General features: G+C 40.7%; 1 protein-coding gene across 1 annotated transcript in view; it reads left to right on the forward strand.

Moving 5' to 3' along the window:
• LAMA3 (laminin subunit alpha 3) overlaps positions 1-22,264 on the forward strand; it is a 318,911-nt gene extending 296,647 nt beyond the window's left edge. Inside the window, exons 64-76 of the mRNA XM_036743735.1 lie at positions 1,531-1,648; positions 2,876-3,016; positions 4,611-4,747; positions 6,326-6,457; positions 7,945-8,104; positions 9,050-9,219; positions 11,735-11,930; positions 13,593-13,736; positions 15,754-15,913; positions 16,018-16,148; positions 18,573-18,666; positions 20,368-20,487; positions 21,525-22,264. Of these exons, the coding sequence (XP_036599630.1) occupies positions 1,531-1,648; positions 2,876-3,016; positions 4,611-4,747; positions 6,326-6,457; positions 7,945-8,104; positions 9,050-9,219; positions 11,735-11,930; positions 13,593-13,736; positions 15,754-15,913; positions 16,018-16,148; positions 18,573-18,666; positions 20,368-20,487; positions 21,525-21,670 (1,849 nt within the window). The 3' untranslated portion in view covers positions 21,671-22,264. The remainder of the gene's footprint in view (positions 1-1,530; positions 1,649-2,875; positions 3,017-4,610; positions 4,748-6,325; positions 6,458-7,944; positions 8,105-9,049; positions 9,220-11,734; positions 11,931-13,592; positions 13,737-15,753; positions 15,914-16,017; positions 16,149-18,572; positions 18,667-20,367; positions 20,488-21,524) is intronic.
• The last annotated feature ends 3,401 nt before the right edge of the window (positions 22,265-25,665 follow it).

The following is a 25,665-nucleotide window of genomic DNA, read 5'->3' on the forward strand; positions in this document are numbered from 1 at the left end:
CCATATCCAAAAATTTTTTGATAGTCTAGAACAGGGATTAGCAACCTATACCCTGCCACCTGTTTTTGTATGGCCCACAAAGTAAGAATGGTTTTTAAATTTATAATTACATTATTTATAAGATGTATGTGGTCTTCAGGCCATAGCTTGTAGACCCCCAGTCTAGAACACTGGCAAAATATACTAAGGGAAAATTTAGTTGGGATCAATGTAAATGCATACACTTGGTTTGAAAAAAGTCAAGATGGAAGACGAGTGACTTGACTGCCATCAGTCTCTGTGGAAGTGATCCGGAGGTTTTAGTGGATCGCAAGCTCGATATGAATCAACAATTTTTCTCTCCATTTTAAAAATGAGGAAGCCAAGACTCAGAGTAGCTAAGTGCCTTCCTCAAAACCACGCAGCTAGTGAGTGGGCAGCGTGAGTGCAGAAGCAGACCCTCTCACCCCAAATTCAGGTCCACAATAGCACATTGGGATAAACTGTCTTCCTGCCTAAAACTTTTTAGAGATCAAAGGGAGTTTATTAAGCTGAAAATATGTATAACGATTAGAAAAACTGTAAAAAAAAAAAAAGTCATACTTCCCCCTAGATCTGAGACAAAAAAAAAATGCATTTTGTTTTTAAAAAGGCTACAGTGCGATGAATATTTGTTTCCTCTTCTTTTTAATGATATTTCTCTTCATACATATTATATGCAGCTCAGCTGCTCATAATGAGTAAAGTAAAAATTAATACAAAAGCATTTCCATTTCGGGAAGAGAGCAACCTGAGAAATTCATAAGGAAATCTGCTTTGTGTTTTTCTTAGCATATCATTTGTTTAGGAAATCCAAGTCTTTTATCTAGCTAGCTAGCTTCGGGCAGCTCTGCCTAAATTCATATTCAGACAGATCCAAGGCCAAATCCAGATGCAAATGACTGAGGTGGCTGTGCCTTTGTCCTAGATGATGTTGTAGAAAGTACAGAGGGTTCTTCTCTCCCTTCTTTGTTTTTCAGCTGTGGTCCCCTTTCTCTCCTCCCAGTCAAAGTCAACTTCTCATCATTAAAACCTTGAAGTTCAAATACCTACAGCTTCTTGGTGTTCTACTTCACCAAGCCTTGGCTTCTTGCTCTGGATTGGCCACCCCTCACTAGCTTTATGATTATGGGCAAGTTGATTTTTGAGACTTTTAATTTCCTTATGGGTAAAAAAGTCGGAATTGGAATTGATCCCCTTTAGGGTACTCTCAGCTCTAAATCCGGCCTTCCTGTAGTGTCTCCATTCATTTTAGAGACTGGAAACACAGGTTTATAAGGACAAGAGTTGGACTCTCCCTTTGTCACAAAAGCCAGTCTCTTAACTCCTGTCTTTATATTCTATCTATTGTGACCACCTTGTGAGTTCTTCATGAGAACAAATAGCTAACTCTTGCAGCCACTGTGAGCTGAAAAATGCTACCAAGTACAAAATATTGCAATTAGCTCTGACACTCAAAAGGAATGGGAATGTTACACTAATCTCCTTTCCCCACCCCACCCCCCAAATCAGGTTTAACATATCCACTCCTGCTTTCCGAGGCTGCATGAAAAATCTGAAGAAAACCGTTGGGGTTGTTCGGTTGAATGATACCGTAGGAGTCACCAAAAAGTGCTCAGAAGACTGGAAGGTAATGTGGAGAATTGATTCATGACTAATTGTTATGAAGTTCCATGATTCCTGGATTCTAGTACTGACTGTCACTATCTGTGTAACCTTAGGCAATAATACTCTATGGACCTGTTTTCCTATCCATAAAATGAGGCCATTGGATTAAATGATCTCTAAGTTCCCTTTTAGCCATTAAAATCCTATAAATCTAAATATCCCAGCCCTTAAAGAGTGCAACTACCAAACCAATTTATTTTTCGTGTTCATGAAATTTTAATCGCATGACCTTTTCTAGTATAGTGCCATTGTGTTTACAATCAGAGATATCAGACTCAAATAGAAACAGATCCCTAAGGGCCACATATTGACTAAGAAAACCACAAATTAACATTATCTATGTTACACTGTATTTTTATTTATTTTGTTTAGCATTTCCCAATTACATTTTAATCTGGTTCTGTCATACTTGGGAGTTGTAGGGTGTCGTGCAGCCTGTGGGCCTCAAATTTCTGGTTTAAAGAATCACATGGTGTGCACAGATTATACAATATACAACCACCATGAATTTATAAAGCTAAGTTCTATACCTTTTATATATACATAGCAATATTATTATATGATGATCAATTGTCAATGAGTTAGCTATTCTCAGCAATACAATGATCTAAGACAATTCTGAAGGACTCATAATGAAAAATGCTATCCATCTCCAGAGAAAGAACTAATGGAGTCTGAATGTAGGTTGTAGCCTACTTTCTTTACCTTCTTTATTTTTCTTGGGAGTTTTTTTGGGTCTTTTTTTATTTCACAACACAGCTAATATAGAAATAAGTTTTGCATGACTGTACCTGTACAACCTATATCAAATTGCTTGCCTTCTCAATGAGTGGGAAAGGGAGAGGGGGAGGGAAAGAGAATTTGGATCTCAAAATTTTAAAAAACAAATGTTAAAAATGTGTAACATGTAATTGGAAAAAAGTTAAAATGTTTTTAAAAATAAATATACACAAAGTGCTTAGGAAAGACACAAATTTACAAAAGAAATACATGAGAACATAAAGATGGCTGACCTGCAATGTTGTCATAGAATATCTCTCATTTCTTTCTGAAGATGTTGAATAGATTTCAAACCACACGCAATTCTTCAGACAGAACCAGTGAGATCACCCAAGCCATAAATTTGTATTTTAATTTTAATAGCGAAATACATAAGCCACCAGTGACTGATTCCCTGTTTGTGTTTCAGCTTGTACGGACCGCATCACTCTCCAGAGAAGGACAGCTAAGTTTCATTGACGTGGGGCTGCCTAACCCCAACAACTTTCAGTCTTCGTTTGGGTTTCAGACCTTTCAACCCAATGGCATGTTATTAAGACACCAAATAGGGGTAGGAAAATGTTATTTACTTTAAATATGCAACCACTTTTTATAATCCAGTTCAAAGACTGTTGGTAGAAACAAGCTTTGGAGGTGATTGGTCAGTAAATACAATATGTTTACTCCACAGCACTCAGCAAACATTGATTAAATGCTCGTCATGGGCAGACCCCTGTTGTGCCACTTTTTTGAATTAATACATCAAATGTAATATTTTTCAGATACACAATGAGCTATGCCTTCAGGCCTGAGCCGAAAAGAAATCAAACTCATAAAAATTAAATATTTAGGTAATACGCAGATCTTTATTGTGCATATTCATGGAAATATGTCAATTAAAATAAATAATAAGTTATTATTCTATTCAGTGGCACAGCTAGACATTTTGGGGCCCTTAAGAAATAAATATATTTAAAAGAATCCCCACAAAAGAACACTGGACTTGGAGTCAGAAGCCCTAGGTCTGTATTCTTATCATTTAAATTTTCTGAGTCTGTTTGCTTATCTGCAAAGCAGGGAAAATGCTTTCTCTAACTACCTCACTGGGCTGTTGTAAAGATTAAGTGAGGCCATTTATGTGGAGACAATTACCAAACAGCCATATGAACGTTAGCTATTATTGTTGTAATGATCTCCGGACCTTCTATAGTACAGGGGTGTGAAGAGAAGTATTTACTTCCCAGGAAGGACCAAAAAAAGGATGTAGGCAGACTTTCCATGCAGGTCCACAGTAGGCCTCTGCAGCTAGCTGAGAACTTATCTTCAGCTAATAGTGGATAATAGAACCTGGGACTTAGAGCCAGGAAGACTTTAAGTTCAAATCCCACCTCAGACGCTTAATAGCTGCATGACCGAGGGCATGCCTCAGTTTTCTCATCTGTAAAGTGGGGGTAATAATAGCACCTAACCCCCAGGTTGGTTGTGAGGATCAAGTGTGAAAATATGAGTTACTACATTTTTGCCTCTTTTTATATGACCAGCGCTTAGCGCACAGCACGTGGCACATAGTAGGCACTTAATGTTTATTGATTCATTGATTGACATACCTGAAGTAAATATGTAAATGTGTTCTGCTGGGCCTTATACATCATGAAATTTTACAAAGTTCTAGCATTTTTTAAAAAATTCTCCTATTGAGCTGTCAGAACTCTAAATTAGGCTGAGATAGCTTCTCCTTATAGTTCCCCTACTCTGATTTCTTCCGGTCAAAGTCTTGTTCCTTGAAGGAGATAACTTCTTTTCGTTTTGTCTTTGTACTCCCAGGGCCCTGCACGGTCCTTTGCTCCTCGTAACTCCTCACTGATTCTGGGATGGTTGCTTAAGTTGCCTTTGGCCTCTGTGCCCCCAAACCTGGCGGAGGCCGCTTTAGAAGTAGTGATTCTTACGGTTGTACAATATTAGAAATGCTCAACCTTTTGTGGGGCACAGAGGGGAGGAGCAAACAACTATCTTTAAACCCGTAGGGCTTGTCTTGGCTCAGGGGAAAGCCCATACTATCTATTCCCTAGACAAGATTTTGGTAATGAGTTTGCCATGTGAAATATTCATATTTAAATGAAAATTCATTGCATTGCTCATTGTGTGGGGTTTTGTGTTGTTTTCAGACAAATACCCTACAAATCTCTCTGGAAGATGGTTACATCGAATTAAGCTCTAGAGATCGGGGCACTATTCTGAAATCTCGCCAGACATATATGGATGGTTTATTGCATTATGTGTCTATAATAAAAGATGATACTGGGTAAGTACACATGTATTCGTGCTAGAGGAAAGGATTTCAAAATATCTTTGATCTTTATCAGTGTACATGCTGCTTTAAACAATACAAAATGTGACCCTTTCACTCCTTAGTAAACAGTTTCGTGAGTTGGCTCTGGCCATGAAAACCTGTCACCTACTGGCCAACTTTGTGGCGATGGGCCTTTCCGTAGCTAGGCAGGTTGGTCTTCAGACAACAAGGACAGAGTCCATCATGAGCCTGTAGTCCAAGGCTTTCCTATCTAGTAGGACCTGCCAGTGCTTGTGCTACATACATATGCGCGTTGATCTTTGAGAATTCAGGGTCACCTTGACACCCCACCTTAGAGAAGCATCAGAATAGAACGCTCCAAATAGAGAAAATGAAAAATGTTGATTTAACCTTTTTTCAGGGAATTAGCTATCAGGTTTTCTGATTTTTTATAAGACATGTAGAGGCCACTGTTTTGTAGTGGTATAAAGAGCTCCCCTCAGAGCCAAGAAGCCTTGGGTTTAAGTCCTGCCTGTGACTCATACTAGCTGTGTGACCCTAGGCAGGTGACTCAATCTGTCAGTACTCTAGGCAACTCTCTTCAGACTATAAGTTATAGAGAAGGTGCCAGCATGTATTGGTAGAAGGAATGTCCTCATCAGGGAGTTCCCTATATCGATTAAATCACAACTCTAGTCACTCTCCCCTTATAAGACACACTATCTTTGATTCCACCATGACCTTGCTTCTGAATACAGAAGTTCCTTCAATTTTATGTATTGATTTCCTCATAAAGAAAAAAATAATGGTGACAAAAGTTATGCAGGGTATTCCTAAAGTCTGGACACATAGGCAAAAATGCATATTTTAAAGAAATGAAGTGAACGAAATTTTCAACAACATTTTATTTAATTGAAATCTTAACAAATAACATCTTCAATATTATTTCCATCATTTGTGATACAAAGGTTGATGCCCTTTGCAAGATTCACTTTAACTCAATGCAATAACTCCACATTGCCACCAATTTTAGCACATTCACTCTCTATGCGTTCAATCAAGTGTGCTGCATCTGTGATTTTCATTGAGTACACCTTCTCCTTTAGCATATCCCAGAAAAAGAAGTCGCTGAACAATACAGAGTATACAGTGAAACAGTTAATGTTATGTTAATGATATTTCCTATGTGTCCAGACTTTAGGGACACCCTGTAGAATAGATTGATTAATGGGCTATTTTCTGTAAAGAATTTGAATATGTTAAAAATGTTGGCTAGTTTCTTCTCTAGGCATATTTCACTTGCATTGGGGCAGCTGGCTAGCAAGGTGGAAAGAGTACCGGGCCTGGAGTCAGGAAGACCTAAGTGCACATCCAGCCTTAGACATGTACTAGCTGTGTGACCTTGAGCAAGTCATTTAACCTCTGTTTGCCTCGGTTTCCTCATCTGTAAAATGGGGATAATAACGGCACCTACCTCCCAGGGTGGTTGCAAGGATCAAATGAGATAATAATTGTAAAGCGCTTAGCATAGTGCACATAGTAAACACTATGAAATATTAATCATCATCACCGTTATTATCATCTTCCCAGACTAAGTCTTCTGATTGATGACAAGTCTCAAAGAGACGACCAAAGGCTGCGGATATTCCCAGACTCACAGCAATCCCTACGCTTTGGTGGGAGTGATTTTGAAGGATGTATCACTAATGTGTTTTTCCAGAGGTATGTGTTTTTTAAGTTTTTAATCATTGAGATTCAAGTAAGGTATTACTCACATTCACCTTCATAGAAATGAGTTAGATTTTGTTTTTGTCCTGATATAGGAAGGATTCTTTTTGTCTATTGGTGACTAGGCATATGCACAGAGCCAGAATTTTGAATGTGGGCTTCTGCATTACTCTCATAAAATCCAAATGTCTACAAGACCTTTGTTTATACGCTACACAAATGTTTGAAAAATACATGCACACAATTAACCTGCAAGCGTGTTTTTTTTTTTTTCAGAAGAAATGTGACCCGAGTACTCATGGCTTGAGCATGCCTGATGTTCCTTGCATGGGCTCTCTCCTTTCTCCTTTCTTCCTTGATGTTCCTCAAGACTCTATTTCCCTCCTGCAGGATATGGGCTTCCTCTTGCACTTCCTTCTGGAAAGCCCAATCTTCCTAGGACTTCCCTTCTCTTGAGATCTCACCCTGTTCCCCCAGCAGCTCGCTTTACTATGCTGCTCATTGGTGCCAGTGATAGTGAGGGCTGTTTGGTGGTGAGAGAAAGAAGGAGAAGAAAAGGTGAAAGAGTGTCCTACCTACCGCTCCATCTTGTATAATAAAACAGGGAGACTGAAATGGGGAACCAGGTAGCTTGTGTTAGCCTGCATAAGGCACTGAACTTTGTCTCCTTGGTTGGCAAGGGCTAGAATGAAGGGAAAAGGCAAGATGGAGAATGCAGGTATATTCTTCAAACTCTGAAGGCAATTTCCCACAAAAATATTTTTACATGAAGTAGTTAAGTTCTTGGGGCGTTTAGGTGGTACAGTGGATAGAGCACTGGGCCTGGAGTCAGGAGACCTAAGTTCAAATGCGGCCTCAGACATTTACTAGCTCTGTGACCCTGGGCAAGTCACTTAACCCCTATTTGCCTCGGTTCCTCATCTGTAAAATGGAGACACACTGGAGAAGGAAATGACAAATCACTCTAGTATCTTTTCCAGGAAAACCCCTTGGACAAGTTCATGAGGTCATGAAGAGTCAGATATGACTGAACAACAACAGTTAGATTCTACACTTCAGATGCATAACATAACGTGTAAAAATGATATTTTTGAAGCAAGATACCTCCGGATATTAAGTTCCTAAATAATGTTTCCAGATTTGAAGAACTTTTGGAGCAGGGGTTCTTAGGGGTGTGTGTGTGCGTGTGTGTGTGCGTGTGCGTGTGTGTGTGTGTAGTGGGGGGATGTCCGTAAATATTTTGTAAATATTTTGATAATTATATTTCAACCTAACTGGTTTCCTTTGTAATCTTGTTTATTTTATTTTATGCATTCAAAAAACATTCTCAGAAGAGGTCCATAGTCTTCACCAGATCATCAGAGGGGCTCATCATTCAAAACAGGGCAAGAAGCCCTGCTTTGGTAGTACCTGGTAGTTTGTATGTAGGAGCTGTCCAAGGTGATCCAGATAAATGTTCCTTTCTTTCTCTTTTTTTCCAGGTTAGCACAGAGTCCTGAGGTTCTCAATTTAGTCAGTCATACTCGGAGGGAAAAGGAAAAGGTGTCCCTAGGAGTCTGCAACTTAAATAAACCACCTTTTCTCCTGCTGCTGAAAAACTCAGCAAAGATCAGCACACCCAGGGCATTCAACATTGATAGGGTATGCATCATAGCCATCAACTTTGCTTTCTCTCTATCCACAAGCTTCCTCTGCTAGAGGTTCAAGTGTTCTCATTTATTGCCTAGATACCAACAGAGACTGAAAAGTCAATGACCTACTTTATGACCAGGGGAGAGATTGAAAGCCTCACAGTAGGCCCAGTGCTAGATTAGGAGTTTAGCTAGGGAACCTGGGTTGTAGCCCCAGCCTGATTATGTGACCGTGAGCCAATAATGTCTCCTCTCAGTTAATGGAGAGCAAAGTGAGATTTGGATACCTGTCTCTCTCTCTGAGATACAGAAATGCTTTGAGCCTCAGTTTCCTCATCTGTAAATTAGATTGCCATGAGGAAAGTGCTTGATGACATCTATAGTGCTATGTAAATGGATGCCTGGATTATTAATATTTTTACAGTATTGCCCATATTATTACAACCCAACTCTGGCAGGGGGAAGAAGTAGAAAGATTCACTGGGCTTGGCTCCTGATTAGATGAGGGAGAGAGAAAATGAAGGATCCGCAATGACTGCAGTTTTGAGTCTTGATGACTGGGAGAAGGGCAATGCCTTTAATAGAAAGAGAGAAGTCAGATGGCAAGGTATACCGACACATCCCATTAGCTGTGATTCTAACTTAATGCTATAAATATCTGTGAAAAAAGGGAGTGCGGCTTAATAGCATAAATGACAGCCCAGAAGCCCAAGGGTTTTTATGAATTCTAATCCTAGCGTGGTCCATTGTTGCTCTCCTGGGACCTTTTGTCAAGTCTCAGCATTCTTGTCTCATGGTTTTTCCTGTAGTTAAACTTCTGTCCTGGAGATACAAAGAGTAAGAAAGAGTCACTGTGTGACATATGAGAAAACCATGATAAAATAAATGTGAAGTTATAGGACCTATCTTACCTCAGTCGTAATTTCTAACTTTTCTCCCCCATCCTTTTGTACAGCTACAAGGGGATATGCGTCCTGCCTCCCTGATGAAGAAAGAAGTTCAGACAAACACCCAGCACTGCCTTGAGTCGACTCAGTCCCAGACTTCTAAAGGAGCTTATCAGTTTGGAGACAGTCCCACCAGCCACTTGGTGTACACCTTCCCTAATGAGATGCTGAAAGACAGGTATTGGTATATTGTTTTGAAATTTTATTTTACTCCAACTCAATCAAAGTACTTAGCTATGTTTCTAAAAGCCCTAAAATAGGACGAATAGAGAAGAATTATTTAATGAGAAGGAAGGAAAAGGGACCTGGCTCTTTAATCAACCAACAAACATTTATTAAGCACAGTGTGCTAGGCAGTGTTTCAAGGGATACAAAGAATAGACAAACCCTTGCCTTCAAGGAGCTTACATTCTAATCACAGAGAGATGGACTATTTGGCTAATGAGTCCATTTCCCTGACTCTTTCTCTATAGGATGGCCACTCATGAAGCTAGGTTAATCTTGGTGATAATACATGACGTTCATACAATACTTAAATAGCAGCTAGATGGAGCCACGGATAGAGTGTTGGGCCTGACATCAGGAAGACTCATCTTCCTAAGTTCAAATCTGACCTCAGACAATTACTAGCTAGGTGACCCTGGGCAAGTCATTTAACCTTGTTGGCCTCAGTTTCCTCAGCTGTAAAATGATCTGGAGAAGAAAAGGGCAAACCACTCCACTATCTTTGCCAAGAAAACCTCGAATAGGGTCGTGAAGAGTAAGACACAACAGAAATGACTCAACAAAAACAATGACACTTTAAGGTCCATGAAGCGCTTTACATACACTATCTCTTGGTCCACACCACAACCTTGTGACATAGGTAGGGTCATTATTTTTGTCCCCATTTTACAGATAGGGAAACAGTCACTTGTCCAAAGTCAGACAGCTAAGTAACACAGTGAGGCTTCGTATCCCTAACAAATACTAAGTATTAGGGTGTTATGTGGAAAATGCACAAATGCAAGCTATCATCGTAAGGAGCACGTCAGATTTCTGTCTCCTTTGCCAATGGTCTCCCATAGTTATAAAATAAAAACAGCAGCACACTGAAATGCAGAGGGGATTGCTGACAACACTGAGCTCAGCTTCAGTAGACCTATTTGTAAAAAATCCTTTAGCTCCAACTATTCACACTGCTCCTTTGCTATTTACATTTGCAGAAAGATGCAAGGGTTTTGTGTATTCCACACCTCTTGCTCTCATTTAGGCTCTCTCCCAGTCGCATGCCTCCTCTGACTCTCATTTGATGCACCATACAATTAATTTAGCCCTTAGGCAACTTGGGGGGAAAAGTGTAACTGTCACACAAATTTCTGTCTGGTCCCTTTTCCCTCAGCGATATAAGGGCCATCGGTGATCATTATTTGCATTAATGAGAACTGTAACTATGCAACAGAATGTAACATCCCAGATATTTAGCTCTCTCACTGACTTTCCTGAGCATCAGCCAGTCCTCAGAAGCAGAAAGCTGCTTCTTTAAGATACAACTTTGCTATAAAACACATTTTATATATGACATTTATCCATAGATGTGATGAACCTCAGCTTTGTAGTTTTCATTTACTCATTCCCAAAGTCAGGAAGACCTGAGCCTCAAATCCGAGTTTGATTCCGGCCTCAGATGCTTACTGACTGTGTGACCCGGGACAAGTCACTTAACCTGTTTGCCTCAAATTCTTTATCTATAGTTATTCACTCATTTCAGTCATGTCTGACCCTTTGTGTGACCCCTTTTGGGGTTTTCTTGGCAAAGATACTGGAGCGGTTTGTCATTTCCTTCAGCAGCTCATTTTAGAGATGAGGAAACTGAGGCAAATAGGGTTAAGTGACTTGCCCAAGGTCATGTTGCTAGCTAGTGTCCAGGCTGTATTTCAACTCAGGAAGATGAGTCTTCCTGATTCCAAGCCCAGTGCCCTATTGCCTGTGCCGCCTAGCTGCCTCTACCATACCTCCTCCTGTATAAGACGAGAATAATAATAGCGCCATGTCTCTTGGAATTGTTTTGAAGATAAAAATCATATATTTATAAAGCACTATGAACCCCTGCAAGTGCTATGTGAATGCTAATTATTAACCTCCAGCCTCTTCTCACTCACCCTTTTGTGAACATATATAAAAAGTGATACATATATTTAGGGGCATAAAAATTCTACCTTGCTATCCAATATATGATTATGCATCTAGCTAAATCTCACCATAAAATTTCATTGCAACTTGCTGGGAGAGCAGATAAATAGCAGCACTCGAGCTGGGAAGAGTTCCTCTAGGATGACTCCGAAGAATATGGGAAAGGTCGGATACGTGACCTGGGGCAAGTCTCTTCTTTCTGCACCTCATTTTCTGAAAGATTCTACAAATTATTTTTTTTCCTAACAAAATTTCCCTTCATTCTGAGCTTAACAAATACCAGATGAAATGAATATTTGCATATATGTATAGTAGAACAGAATAAAAGAAAATTGTACATGAAAATTCAGATCTCTATTATGTACAGCTTGGTTTCCTTTTTTGGGTGAATGATAGTTTTCAAAGCTACCTGGCTTGTCTGTGCTTCTTTCTGGCCTCCCCTTTGTTCTCTTGGTTTTCTTCCATTTATGAGTGGCAGCAAGAGGCTTCATACTCGGTCTTTGGCTCTTTGTCTCCTTCAGTTACAGGTCACAGTTTGCTGTGGATATGCAGACAACTTCTAGTGCTTCAGGACTGATGTTTTTTGTGGGGAGTAAGAGCTCCTCCTCTATGGTGCTTTACATGTCAAAGGGACGTATTATCTTCTTGGTGAGGGCAGAAGGAAAGAAATTAAGACTGAAAACCAAAGAGAAATTCGATGATGGGAAGTGGCACACGGTAAGAGCTGCTATAACAGTGGAAAACTCACAGCCCAAACTACTGAAAAGTGTGCACTATGGACACCACCCTTCACAGACCCAATGTGCTTAAGAGAGAAAAATAAAGGCAGGAATCCACCTCTGGGTATAGGTCCTATGCCTAGAGGCCTGATAAGGACCAGTAAGAGGCAATATTACACCTTCCCATACAGTCATTGTTTTAAATATTTAACACACTGTATCTATGCAACTTTTTCTTGATACTGAGTAGCTTATAAAATATAATGTTATAAAAGACACCAAGACAGAATGAACTTTTTTATTCCCTTATTTATTTATCTGTGTTACCCTGCCTCCCTGGTCTTTTCCAGATCCCTAGGTCATAATCATCATCATAATAATTGTAATAATGGTAGCTGGCATTCATATAGAACTTTTAAGTTTTTACAAAGTGATTTACATAAATTATCTTGCTTAAAACCACACTTAAGAGGCAGATACTACAGGCCTCATTGTCCCCAATTTACAGATGAGTTAACCGAGTCTTAGAAGTTAGTGCTATGCCCCTAGTCACATAACTCAAAGTGTGAGATCACAAGCTCATAGATGTAGAGCCAGAAAGACCCTTAGAGATTATCTAGTTCGACCCCTTCATTTTCTAGGTGGCAAGTGTGAGATTAGGAAGATTAAGTGACTTTGCGGATGGTCACGTAGCTAGTAAGTGTCAGATGTATGATTTGAACTAAGGTCCCCTAGATTCTAAGTCTGAACTCTGTCCATGGTGCCAAGCTACATCCTTATCCTGAATCCACATCCAGTGCTTCTCCAAGCTGGCTATTACCCCTCCATCTAAGCAAACTGATTAATATCTTCTTCATCCAATTGTACCCCTATTCTGCCTGAGATGTCCTCCCCACAGCTTCCCAGACCCTCTCCTCTTCCCCATTCAGGCTGCTTTCATAATCTCATTTATCATGTAAGGCCTCTCTCGATTTCTAGTTGTATAAAATGTTAATGTCAGTACCCTGGAGCCAACTCAAACCAATTTATGAGAGCCAATTGTTATATTTTCTGCGGGAGCATTCACCCTCTCGGAAAAGCAGCAAACAGTACAAATGAGGCTTTGATTTATTGTTTTGTTTATTGTCTAGCCTTAAGATTAAGTGACGGAGAAAAATGCAGATTAATAATGCAGATTAAATTTAAAAGTGTGTCATACATATGTGGGAGGGGAGGGTGGAGTTGAAATACCAGCTGTTAAGCATTTACCAGTACACCCCTAAGAGACATCATCTACTCCAACCATCTTCTTCCTGAAGATGAAACTAAGACCCAGTTTTATGACTTGCTAGTTGGTGTCAATTGAGACTAGAAGCCAGGTTTCCTGACATCCATCTCGGTCCTCATACCCCATAGCCTCTCTTACAAGAAAGCATAATGTCATGAGAGTATGGCAGAATGAAAAGAGACCAGAGCTGGCCTCAGGACCCTGGGGTTCCAGTCATAGCTTTGACACTGACTGGTTGTGGGGACAATGGCCAAGTCCCACCGCTGAACTGGCTGAAGTGCCACCAGAGTCAAGTTCTTCTCTTTTTGATTCTAGTCACCAGTGGCAGAGTTCAGCTTCAACTATACCCAGTCAAAGAGGAATCTAAATCTGAATGTTTTCTTTCTCTCCAAGGTCATGTTTGGGCATGAGGGAAGGAAAGCCCATCTTGTCATAGATGGTCTAAAGGCCCAGGAAGGAAGCTTGACTGGAAATTCTATCTTTCCTGTCAAACCGATGTTGATCTACCTGGGGGCCTCTCCTAGGGTGAAACTGAAGGTAAATACATGAAGGGATGAAAATATTCCACCTGTGGAGTTGTAACCATAATCATGATATAGGATGCCTTACTTCTAGACTGCTGAGTTGTTGCTTTTTAAATCTACTTAATACCCAGAAACCCCAAATTCTACTCCCAGAGAAGTTCTTTCTTCATCCCTCAGCATTCCTAAGGAGCTTATAAGACCCAGACTGAATTGACAGAGACCAATCTTCCCATGATGGCCATGCTAGCTGGAATTCTTACTGTCTTCACTCCAGGATATGCAGGAATGGAATAAAGATTTCTTCATAGCTTGTCCATAGCTCACTGGTTCAGCACATCATGCTGGGTCACCTTGGGGCCCTTAATTACTAAATATTATAGTCAGCCCATAGGGATCATTATTGCATAATTAATTTTAAATTGTGTTCAGCCACAAGAATCTGAATCCTGATGGATTTGAAATACAGACTGATTCAGTGAGTGAAGTTAAGTCATAGGAACTTTTTTTTATGCCATAGGGATTCAAACCAGTTGTCTGTCCTTAGCAGTACAATGTATCTTGTCTCTGACATTGATACCAAATTGCTGCAGAATTTCAGAGTAGAAAGGGACTTCAGAGTTCATCTGGACTAAGCCATGCCCACACCTAAAGGAGAAACCGCTCTGCAAAACACACACACATACGCACACACGCACACCCTCCCCCACCATGGCATCATTGAACCTCCCCTTGAAGAGCTCCTATAAATGGGAATTCACTCTTCCAGAGTGCAGCCCTTTCCACTGCAAGTCCATCCTCCATGGTGCCTTATCTGACTGTGAATGTTTGTTCTACCCGGTGCAACATTTATTTAGCGCCTATTCTGGGTGAAGGATCGAATAAACAGCGTGCCCCTAAGATCATTTGCTCTTCTTTAATTCAGCCCATTATTATTTGTCTATTTATTAATTAAATCCTTTTTAGATAGATCACAACATCCGTCACAAGATAGGCCATATTACTTGTTGACCTCATTAGAAAAATGGGGTTAGTGCAAGTGAATGTCTGTGAATTGCATTTAACTCTCTTCACAACAGGCACCCACTGGGTTTAATGAGTGTTTCTCAATAATTCAAACTATCGCAGTGGTGCATAATATCCTCACTTGCCTTCTAATTTAATTGTGGAACATTTATGAAGTATCAGGACTTGATGCATTTGATGATGTGGTTAGCAGCTTTCCCCTTGATCATATTTTTAGAACTTTGTGATTCACTGGCCCCTTTTCATACACCAGAACTGCCTTTCATTAAACTCTTAACTCAATCAGAAAAAAATCTAGAACATGTTTTGTGCCTTCAAGGAAGTGAGGTGACAGGTGTGAAAACTGTAAGACAGAGGTCTCTCCTGCTGCACATCTCACCTCCCTGTTGTGTGTGTATATATGTATACTTACATGTATGTATGTACATATGTATGTGTGTAACTACACGCATACGTGTTTATATATGGGAAAACATGCACACAGTTGTATAAATGTGCTTGTGTATATTATACTCTATATAGGATGTATGTATATATTGTAGCATGTACATATGCATATATACACACATATCGTATATGGAAAATACGCACACAGTTGTATAACTGTGCTTGTATGCTCTATATATATATCATATATATAGTGGTATATATGTTATATGTGTTTGTATATCTCTCTAAATGTGTTCGTCGTATATACATAGATATATATATATATTCACACCTACATGTAGGAACATATATTTATGCATATGCATGTCCATCTAGTATATAGTGATATATATGATTGCATATGTATACACACATGGATTGCATATGCATAGTATATACATATTTTATCTATATATGGAAGGAGAAAAGGCAGACTCTTCCCTTCAGCCAAGCCCAACCATCCCTTATTTTCTAATAAGCCATCCTTGGCCTTTCCTTCGCTCATCTACGTACATATGCTGTTTAAAGCTGTTTATTTCCTCTAATTAAAGTTCCCTTTTTTCTCCAAACATTTGCAGAGCCTCCCCAAAAGCAGTTTTGTGGGATGCCTGAGGAACTTTCAGTTGGATGGAAAGGCCTTGGACACCCCCTCTCAAAACTTTGGGGTAACCCCCTGTTTGGGTGGCCCTCTTGAGAAAGGGGTGTATTTCTCCCAAGAAGGAGGGCACATCAGCTTTGGTAAGGAACAACTGAATGGAGTTTCTGTCTCTGAGTCTTGAGTTCACCCTCCTTTTTGTTTGAGCATTTTGATAAACAGTTCTAACTATTTTTATTTTTAAAAGATGACTCCTGGATGCAGGGAGAGGAATTTAAAATAGTTGTCAGCATTCGTCCAAGAAGCCTCAGTGGAATCTTAATGCATTTTGGAAGACAAGCTGGGAAGCATTTAAGTGTTTATATGGAGGAAGGAAAGGTGAGTGATAGCTGTATTTCCATTGCAATAGGAATTGGAATGGGAAGCACTGGCTATGGATAAGGCTGGAGCCCATTTCCCCAAGGCTGTGATTGACAAGCATGTAGGAGAGGACAGAGTAATAGCTCTGGAGTTTAGGGAACTACTTTATCTTTATCATATCACTTAATATTCATGTGCCACACTTCCTCACTTATGAAGCGGGGATAATAATCCCTTTATAATAAGTCAGTAAAATGAACCTGCTCGTGAACTACTATAATTATATCCCACCCTTACTCAAAAAATCACCCCCACTGCTCTTGGGTTCAGCTCTGGGGACCGCATTTTAGGAACAGCATTGATAAGCTGGAGACGGTCTGGAGGACAGTAACCAACATGCACTATGAGCAACTGGCCAATCAACAGACCTTTATTAAGCATGCTTTTTGTTCAAGGCGCTGTGCTAGGTGCCTGGGATGTGATAACAGAAACAAACAATCCCTGGTTGCAAGGAGATGCTTGCTTTCTCAGGGGCAGCAGGGAGATGGAATGCAATGTATACACATAAGTAAATAAAAATATATACAATGCGAATACAAAGAAATTTCAAGGGAGTTCTAGTAGCTAGCAGAGATCAGGACTGGCTTTGTGTGGAAGGCAGTACGTGAGCTGAGCTTTGCAGGGTGGGGGAAGGAAGGACTGTTCAGGATTATAACAGGTGAAAGGAAGGAGGGAACACCTTCCAGAAATGGAGGACAACCTGTGTAAAGGCATGTAGGAAGGAGATGGAATGATGTGTGAGGTACAGCAAGCAGCCCAGCTTGGGATGGAGACTACTTGAAAGTGAATGATGTCTATCAGGGTTGTGAAGGCCTTTAAATGCCAAACAAGGGAGGTTTTATTTTATCTTGGAGGCAGTAGGGAGCCAGTGAAGCTTTTAGAGGAGAGGAATGCTGCGGGCAGACACCCGTGCTTCAGGAATATCGCTTAGCAGCTTTGTGGAGGTGGGTGGATTAGATGAGAGAGTTGAGAGAAGGAAACTAATTAGGAGCCGGTAGGATGGCATGAGTAATGGGAGCAGGTAGATGGCAGAGTGGATAAAGGGCTGGCCTGCAGACAAGAAGACCTGAATTCAGATCCAGCCTCAGGTACTAGTTATGTGACCTTGGGAGAGTCATCTAACCTCAGTTTCCTCAACTATAAAATGGGGATTATCTCAACTCCTGCCTCACTGTGTTGTTGTGAAGATCAAATAAGATCATATTTGTAAAGCGCTTAGCTAGTGCCTGGCACACAGTAGGTACCATATAATTGCTAGCCATTATTATTAGGGGCCTGAACTAGGGTGTAAGCCATGTGACCGCAGAAAAGCAGATGCTGTTAGTGGAGGCAAAATTGTCGATAGCTGGCAACTGATTGGATGTGGAGCGTGAGAGTCAAAGGTAATCAGTTTAAGGAACTAGAGAGAGAAAAGGAAGCTTGATGAAAGGAAGGAGATCATGGCTGTCTTCGAGTATTTTGTCACACAAAATCGGGCTTGCTCCGTCTGGTCACAGAGGGCAAAACTAGGCGTAATGGGTAGAATCTGCAAAGACACATATTTAGATTTGCTGTAATGAAAAATGTCCCAGTAATGGCATCTGTCCAAAAATGTAATGGGCTCCCTCGTTCCCCTAGCGATGAGTGACCTTTCTGTGTGACCCTGGGCCAGCTGGGAAAGCTGCTGGATGTGAAATGATGAACCACAAGGAAAATCAAGAACTCTCCACTTGAAGGAAGACAATGACATAGTTTCATTTAGTTCAAACACTGCCAGAAAAGGCCACATCATCTAATTGTGCGCAGATTTTATGTAAATAATATGTAAATATCACCCAGTTTTCCTCACTTGGAAATTTGTTGTGCCATTAGTAATGCCTAGAAAGCATTTTTAATTTCCTCAAAGATACCATAAAAATGCAAGGTATTCTTTTGTCATTTTTATCCAGCTGGCTACCCAGCCCTTGCACCAGGTCCTGTGCCCCAGCCAGCAACACCTTTCCCCTGTCAAAGCTCACCCCCTGACAGATGCAAAGCCAGATGTACTTCTGTATAAATTGCAGGAAGGCCTTTTCATCTAATTTACTGATCACTAATATTTACCAATCATATTTGAATAGCAAATAAAAACATCTTAAGAGTTTGGACATGAGCGACATTACTGCTCTGCATCATTGGTCATTCTTTGGCACTGGAGGCATCTCATTTAGCTTTGGATAATCAGGAATATGCAATGGGAGCAGTGAGCACAAGTTGTAGATTCGTTGTGATCACTCTTATGTGCTCAACACCCAGGCTGTTCCTAGGGAATGTCAGTGGAATGAATGGGGCATGAGGGACAGAACTAGGAAAACCTCTTCTCTTCCTGGAAGAACTCATGGAAAAAGTCCTTGTGTGTTTCAGGTCATTGCTTCTGTGGACAGTGGGGCTGGTGAGATGCTGATATCAGTTGCACCAAAGCAGTCTCTATGTGATGGACAGTGGCACTCTGTGGCAGGTATGGTAGCAGATGCTAGGAAAAATGACTTCCCATTTCAAAATGGACTGTTTCCAAACTTTTTAAAGGAAGTAAACATTTGGGACCTTTTTTAGTTAATGCTAATACTGGCGGTCAATGCCTGCCAGCAATGAGGAAGTTAATAACTGTATCTCTGTTCTAAGATAGATCTGCTCTAAGCCTCTAAAATGTGTATATGACTTAAGAACTCTATTTCCCTTGTCTGTTATCACATTAATATGATATTTGAACCTGGCAAGTGGATTCAAAGGACAGCTCACATTTATATGGACTTCTCACTAAAATCTTCTAAGGCAGGCAGTACAAGATTTATAATCCCTATTTTACCGATTAGAAAAACAAGGTTTAGGAATATGAATTGACTTGTCCTCCATTACACAGCTAATTAACTTCAGAGCTGGGGCTACAATGAAGGTCTTTTGACATCAAAGCCAACGCTCTCCTCACCAAACACCAAATCAGCTATGTGTTCCTGTGGGTGAATGTTGGGGTGGGCTTTTTTTTTGCTTTAAAAAATACCTTTTGAATGGGCTTAATGAGGGCAATTAAATAAACAAGCAAATCCTTAGGCTGAAAAGAAAAGCAATGGGGCAGCTGTGTGGCGCAGTGAGTAGAGCACCAGCCCTAGAGTCAGGAGGAACTGAATTCAAATGCGACCTCAGACACTTGGCATACTAGCTATGTGACCTTGGCAAGTCACTTAACCCCAACTGCTCTGCCTTCCCCTCTCCAAAAAAAAAGAAGAGAGAAGAAGAAAAGAAAAACAACACAGGCAACATTAGTTCATGGAAGTGTGTGGCTGTGGAAAGTGGCCTTCTCTTGGAAACAAGGATCAGGGTTCTAATTCACAGCTTTGACAGTTCAGTGGGCTTCAGTGGCCTCAAAATGGGGCCAACAGATACTTACACTGCCTAGGTCTCAGGACTGTTGTGAGAAACGCCTTTGGTCCACTTACTTAAAGCACTACAAAAATGTAAGATGTTGTCACTAGTGGGCACTGTCTTCAAACCCCTGCATGTGCACAATATGTAAACAAACACATGTACATGCATATATACGTGCATAATGTATGTATACATGCATATTCGTATATTTTACCCTGTGCTTTCATCATGATAGAGAGTTCCTTGTGAGTCTTTTCCTCTACCAATTAAGTCAGTGCCTGCTCTGTAAGTCAGAGAATGGCTTGGGACCCTGTGAGGTTAAATAACTTGCCCAAGGTCACCCAGCCAGAAAGTGGCAGAACCAGAATTTGAATCCAGATCTTTCTAACTCCAAGGCCAGTTGTCCATCCACTATGCTATACTGCCTCTCTGCACATACATATACACATATAAGTATGAATTTATGCTAACAATCTCTTTGATGTTTAAAGTTAAGATCTTTTGTATTTTTATTAGCTTAAAGGGGCCTTCTGTGATAACATTATAATTATGAAATTATTAACATGGGCTAAGTGTTTGTTTGGGTTGGGGAATGGGCTTCAGCAGCTTACACAGAGCTATGTTCTGTGACAGGATGAATTTGGAATCAGCTATTGAAAACCATGTTTCCACAGGACAAGTATAAATAAACACATGTACAGGCCAAACTGATGTCATAGTTCAAATAGCTCCACAGACGTGGGGAAATCTCACTGCAGGGAAGGAGCGTAACTGACTGACTTCATTTTCCACACAGTCATTCTAAAGGAGAATTTGCTGCAGCTCGACGTGGACACAGATAGCCGTTACAAGACTGGAGAGCTGCCTAGCCTGCTGGCCAGCATCCAGCAGCCTTTGTATTTGGGAGGCATTCCAGGTGACTATTCTTCAGACTGATTACATCGGTTTCCCTTAACCTTCTCAGACAATCACATCAAATCCAGTTACTAGATTTATGGATTGGCGACTAGATGCCAAGAGCAGCTATGTGCTGGTTTTCTCAGGAATGCTTGGGCTTGGGGCCTTGGAGATCTTGAGGCATCTTTGTAATCAAGGACCCAAAGTATCAGTATAACAGGCCCATTTGGGAGCTGGGGTGATGCCGCTGGAGCCCTTGTATTTGCTGGTTCAAATAGCTGCTGCTACTGACCCCTGCCTCATTTGGACAGTTCTCTAGGTACCTTTCAAAGCCGCATAAGAAGCTGAATTAACTTAGCATGTTGATTAGAACAGAGGATTGAGGAGAGAAGTGAAAGAAAAGAGATCTTCCTTCTCCATCATCTGCTCTCCACTAGCAAGCTGGTGAGCATTGTGGAGACTAAGGCAAGCCGAACGTAGGCAAGATAAGGGATCACGGGCTCTGAGAGCTAGAAATTAGAAGGGACCTCAGAGGCCATGTGGCCCAGCTTTCTCATTTTACAGGTGAAAAAACTGAGGCCTGGGAAGGTTAAGGGACTTTTCCCAGGACACACAGATTGTAGGCATAAGTAGTGGGATTTGAACTCAGTTCTCTGATTCCTAGGATGGCTAGAAATAATGGCACAAATCATCAAAATAAATATTAAATGCCTGTAAATATCTCTCTGCTCTCCTGATGAGTTTATTTGTCCCCAAAAGTAGGTTAGGTATCAGCTTTATATTCCATGCCCTTAAACTTAGCCTAGGGCAGAAGTTATAAAACATTGATGTGCCTTCCTTGAAGACCTTAAAGAATCAGCTTGATCTCAATTTACTAGCATGTAGTTTAGGAATATCCTGCATAGGGTCAGGGAGAAGAGGGACTGGATGATTTTTTAGTCCTGTTTTTTAATTCCTACAAGAATCTGAAGAAATTTTTAAAATACAGTGTTTGCCCTATCTGTTATTTTAACCATACAGGTCATATTTTAAGTGTCTCTCTCTTTCTTCTCTCAGCCAACTTGATGACGCTGAGGCTGCCTGTACAAAAACCCTTCTTTGGCTGCCTAAAGAAGGTCACGATCAACAACGTAGCTGTCTCTGTCACCAAGGCCTCAGAAGTCCAGGGAGCTGTCAGTCTGAATGGCTGTCCTGTCCACTAACTCTAACCAATGATGTGCATAATGAGAAAGCCCTTGGAATGAAAGCTTGATAGCTATGGATAGAGCCGTCCAAGGTCCTGAATGGCATGGAATTCACCTTCTTGAATACTGACTCCAAGATACACACATTTTCCACTCTTTTCAAAATAATTCCTGAATCAAAATGTTGTCCAAAGTAACTTAACGGCCAATCTCATGCTTATTGAGGGCCCCATACATCCCTCTCTTATTGGCATTGTACAAATCTTTGACATTCATGTGTATTTTATATAAAAATGTTGTTTATTTGTAAAGATGAGCAAAATACTGTATGTTTATAAAATAGAACATAATTTCTTATTTGTTAAAAAATAACATTAATGGAAATTGAAGCACTTTAAAGTGAAATTTTGGCACATGTTACACAAGGTCATAATTTATGGGGCCAAATAAATGCAACATACCCTTCCAGTTTTCTGATGTTTTACATAACATTAGCACAAAATTATACCAGAAAGATCTAATTGTACTAATTTGTATGCTTACTGTTCAGTAGTTTACCTGTAACAAATACATGACTTTGTGTCATAAGACTCTCAGGACCCTAAGGACATTAAAGAGGTATAAAGCAAAATTTCTGGTTCTGACTACAATCACATATTGACATTATTTGGGGGCTGTGGCCAAAATAACTTATCTAAGGGATAGTAGAAGGATGACAAATGGAAATGCCAACTTGAAATTCTGCCCAGTCATCATCAAAATGATGCTTTGCTGGGCAGTATTGGGCTTAACAGGAAGCCCCAGGTCACAGCCTATTCTTCGCAGTTGTACTCACCCATTTGTGGTAAATCAGGAATGGTTACTTGGGTGTGTTCTTACTAAAAGAATAGTTCTCCTTTCAGCTGTACTTCTGACTCTCTAGATTTTGTCACCAAATGAAGCTTCCTTCTCCCTCTGAAACTTCTCTTAGGGCCTAGGGCTGCTCACCCTGGAACATCCCACCATGCTGATCCCCTTCTCCCATCAGTGAATTCCTTCTGATACCTCCATTTTGGGGATGGGCCCAGGCCATCTATGCTTCATTCCTCTCCTGGGTGTACTTCTTTATCACAATGCTTCTGAGGGTACCTTTCCTCCCTACCCTCTTTTTCAACTCTCCCTGAAAACTTGCCTTTCCTCATTAAAATGTAAGCTCCTTAAGGGCAGAAACATTTTTTTCCTTGTATTTGTATCTTCAGTGCTTAACCATTGTTCCTGATTATAGGGAGGGTATAATAAATACTCCTTGCTATTTAAATATAGAGGGAAAGTGAAGGATATATCTAGGGAAGAATCAGAAAAAGTTGCTAGAACACAGAGAAACCCATCCTTCCTCCCATTGAATGCCTCTGGGAATAGAGAGGCCATGCTGAATTTGGAAAGAACCCAGCCTCAGAGACTGAAGAGGTTACTGGGATGGAGGGAAAGGTGTCAGAAATGGGAGGATTTATTAGCTAGTGCTTTTGGCATATACTGACCATATAAAGTAGGTCTAAGTTAACTTTCTTAAAAGACAAGTAAAAGTCTAACTGTCCGTGAGCTACCAACTAACTGAACTATTTCTACTCAAGCAGATTAAAGGGAGATTGAGAATGTGTATAAGCAAATTTCCATGTAATTCAAAAAGCATAAAGGAGAGTGACCCTGCAGAAGGAACAGTTCCAAGTTCCAGACTGAAAAGTTCTATCAATAATTCTTCTACCTAACATCTAGTACTTAGCAAACATGTTAAAGTTGGCTAAGGGCATCTAGGCTGCACAGTAGATAGAGCACTGGGCTTGGAATCAGGAAGACTCATCTTCTTGAGTTCAAATCCAGCCTCAGACACTTACTAGCTGTGTGACCCTGGGCAAGTCATTTTACCCTGTTTGTCTTAATCCACTGGAGAAGGAAACAACAAACCACTTCAGCACCTGTATCAGGAGGGCAGAGTTTATAATCTCAAAGAAGATCATAAACATGTCTGAAAGGTTCGGAATCGCCGGATAGAAGAAACTCTCAAAGTAGAAGGCAGAAGAATCAAAACATTTATTTAGGCTCCACAGTAACCAACCCATGAACCAGAAGCCCCATTTTGATATGTTGGTCATAATCTTCCAGGCCCAATAGGTACGCCTTGAAAGAGTAACCAGGAGGCTACAGAGAAACATGATTGCGTAAAGCAAAATCATGTTTCCCCCTTGATGGTAATAAGATTACCCACTGGACTGAAGTCTTTGTTCAGCTTCCTCCCGTAGATCAGCTCTGCTGCTGGCAGCTCCTGCCTCAGCTGTGTCTGTTTCTGAAACTGAAGCTGCAACTGAAACTGACGATGTAACGGTCGTAACTGCCTCTGTAACGGTCGTTGTAACTGCCTCTGGCTCCAACCGGAAAAGGAAAGAGAGGAAGAATCTTCAAGCTGTCCTCTCCCCTCTTATAGGGTTTCTGACATCATCAAGCTCCGCCCAAATGACCAGGGCCGATTGGTTCCTGAGTTGGCTCCTCCCCCTAGGGTAGACCAGGTTCTGGAGCTAACACCTCCCCTCAGCCAGCCCCATGACTCCCCACACAGGAAGCCGTCTGCCTCCCAGCATGCTCCCCGGGCCTCCTGCCCCGGAAGAGCAAGCCACAGTGTCCAGAGGCTCAATGAGGCAAGCTGAGCCATTCAAAGAAAACAAAAGCCATTATGGCTACACTCCACCCCTTGTTATAGGATACATAATCTAATCAGCCATGTATCCTAGAACATACATTGTGATTCAATTACAAAGGAAACTAAAACATATCATTCATTATAAAGCAAAACATATCATTTGGTGACATTCCTAAATATTGGTTTACGATTCAAATGCGATCCACCCCTAGATCCCAGCAAAATAATCTCTTCAATCAATCATCCCCAAAATAATTATTAATAATTCAAATGTCCACCCCTAAATCCTTGTATCCATTACATAGGATCAATAATATCATAACAATAAAACAACACAGCAAGGATAACACAAAATAAGTAAACAGAACACTATCATCATTTCCACCCCCCTTGAACGATTGGGGCTCAAAATCTTGGGGTGAGGGGTGAAGGTCTCATTTTCCATAGCTTCTTCATGCTGAAATTGGATGTAGAGATGGCCCTGCCCCCAAAAAGTCCCATTCCAGAGGTCATTTCTTTAACGAGCTGGCAGGAATTCCAAGAATGCTACATGCTTAGGCAGTCACCGGAAAGTGCAGGGTGCTTAAGCCTGAAGGAAACAAAACTAGCAACAAGGTTAGCCAAAACAAAGGACAAAAAGAATAGTCAAGTATGGACTATAATTCTTCAAATAAAATCATCTCAAGTTTGGTTGAGATTTCAGTTATGCAAAGATCCAACATCAGAGCCAAACTCAGGTGGGAAATGTTTCTTTTCAAAAGGAACATAATGAGGAAGCCAAGAGGATCCCACCCTAGATATAGACTAAGATTGTCCTCCCAGCCTTTCCCCAAATGTACAAGTTTTCATCCGTTAATCACACAAGGTCACCTTCACTCTGAGTGGCTTGTGGGCTTGCAGGAGCAGTTCTTATTTCCCTATTTCTCGTGTTATCAAGTCCTCTATACATTCTGTATAATTCATTGGTTGGAATTCCATCTATCATTTCAAAACCTACCCCTGCTCTCAATAAAGTAGTAAACATTTCTTTCCTTGTTACTCTCCTTTGGCGCCAAGTTTGCTGGTTATACACTCTTCTCTCTCGAGGAGATCTATCCCTTCCCCAGTCACCTAAGTCATATAACTGTAAAATCTTATTTATCACTGTTGTAAGACGGCTCCCTACTTCTCCAAGCAATAAATTCAAAATTAGTTGTTTATAAGCAGGGGGAGCTGTCCTAATTATTAAATTCCTATGAGGCAGTTCCATTGAATCATTGTAATATTTGTCTGCAGTTCCTGTCATAATGGCAGTCTTCATTACCTCCTCCTTTAGTCTCATGATACAATCTCTAAGTGAATA

Source organism: Trichosurus vulpecula, chromosome 1 (genome assembly GCF_011100635.1).
Source record: "Trichosurus vulpecula isolate mTriVul1 chromosome 1, mTriVul1.pri, whole genome shotgun sequence".
In the NCBI taxonomy this organism is placed as follows: domain Eukaryota; kingdom Metazoa; phylum Chordata; class Mammalia; order Diprotodontia; family Phalangeridae; genus Trichosurus; species Trichosurus vulpecula.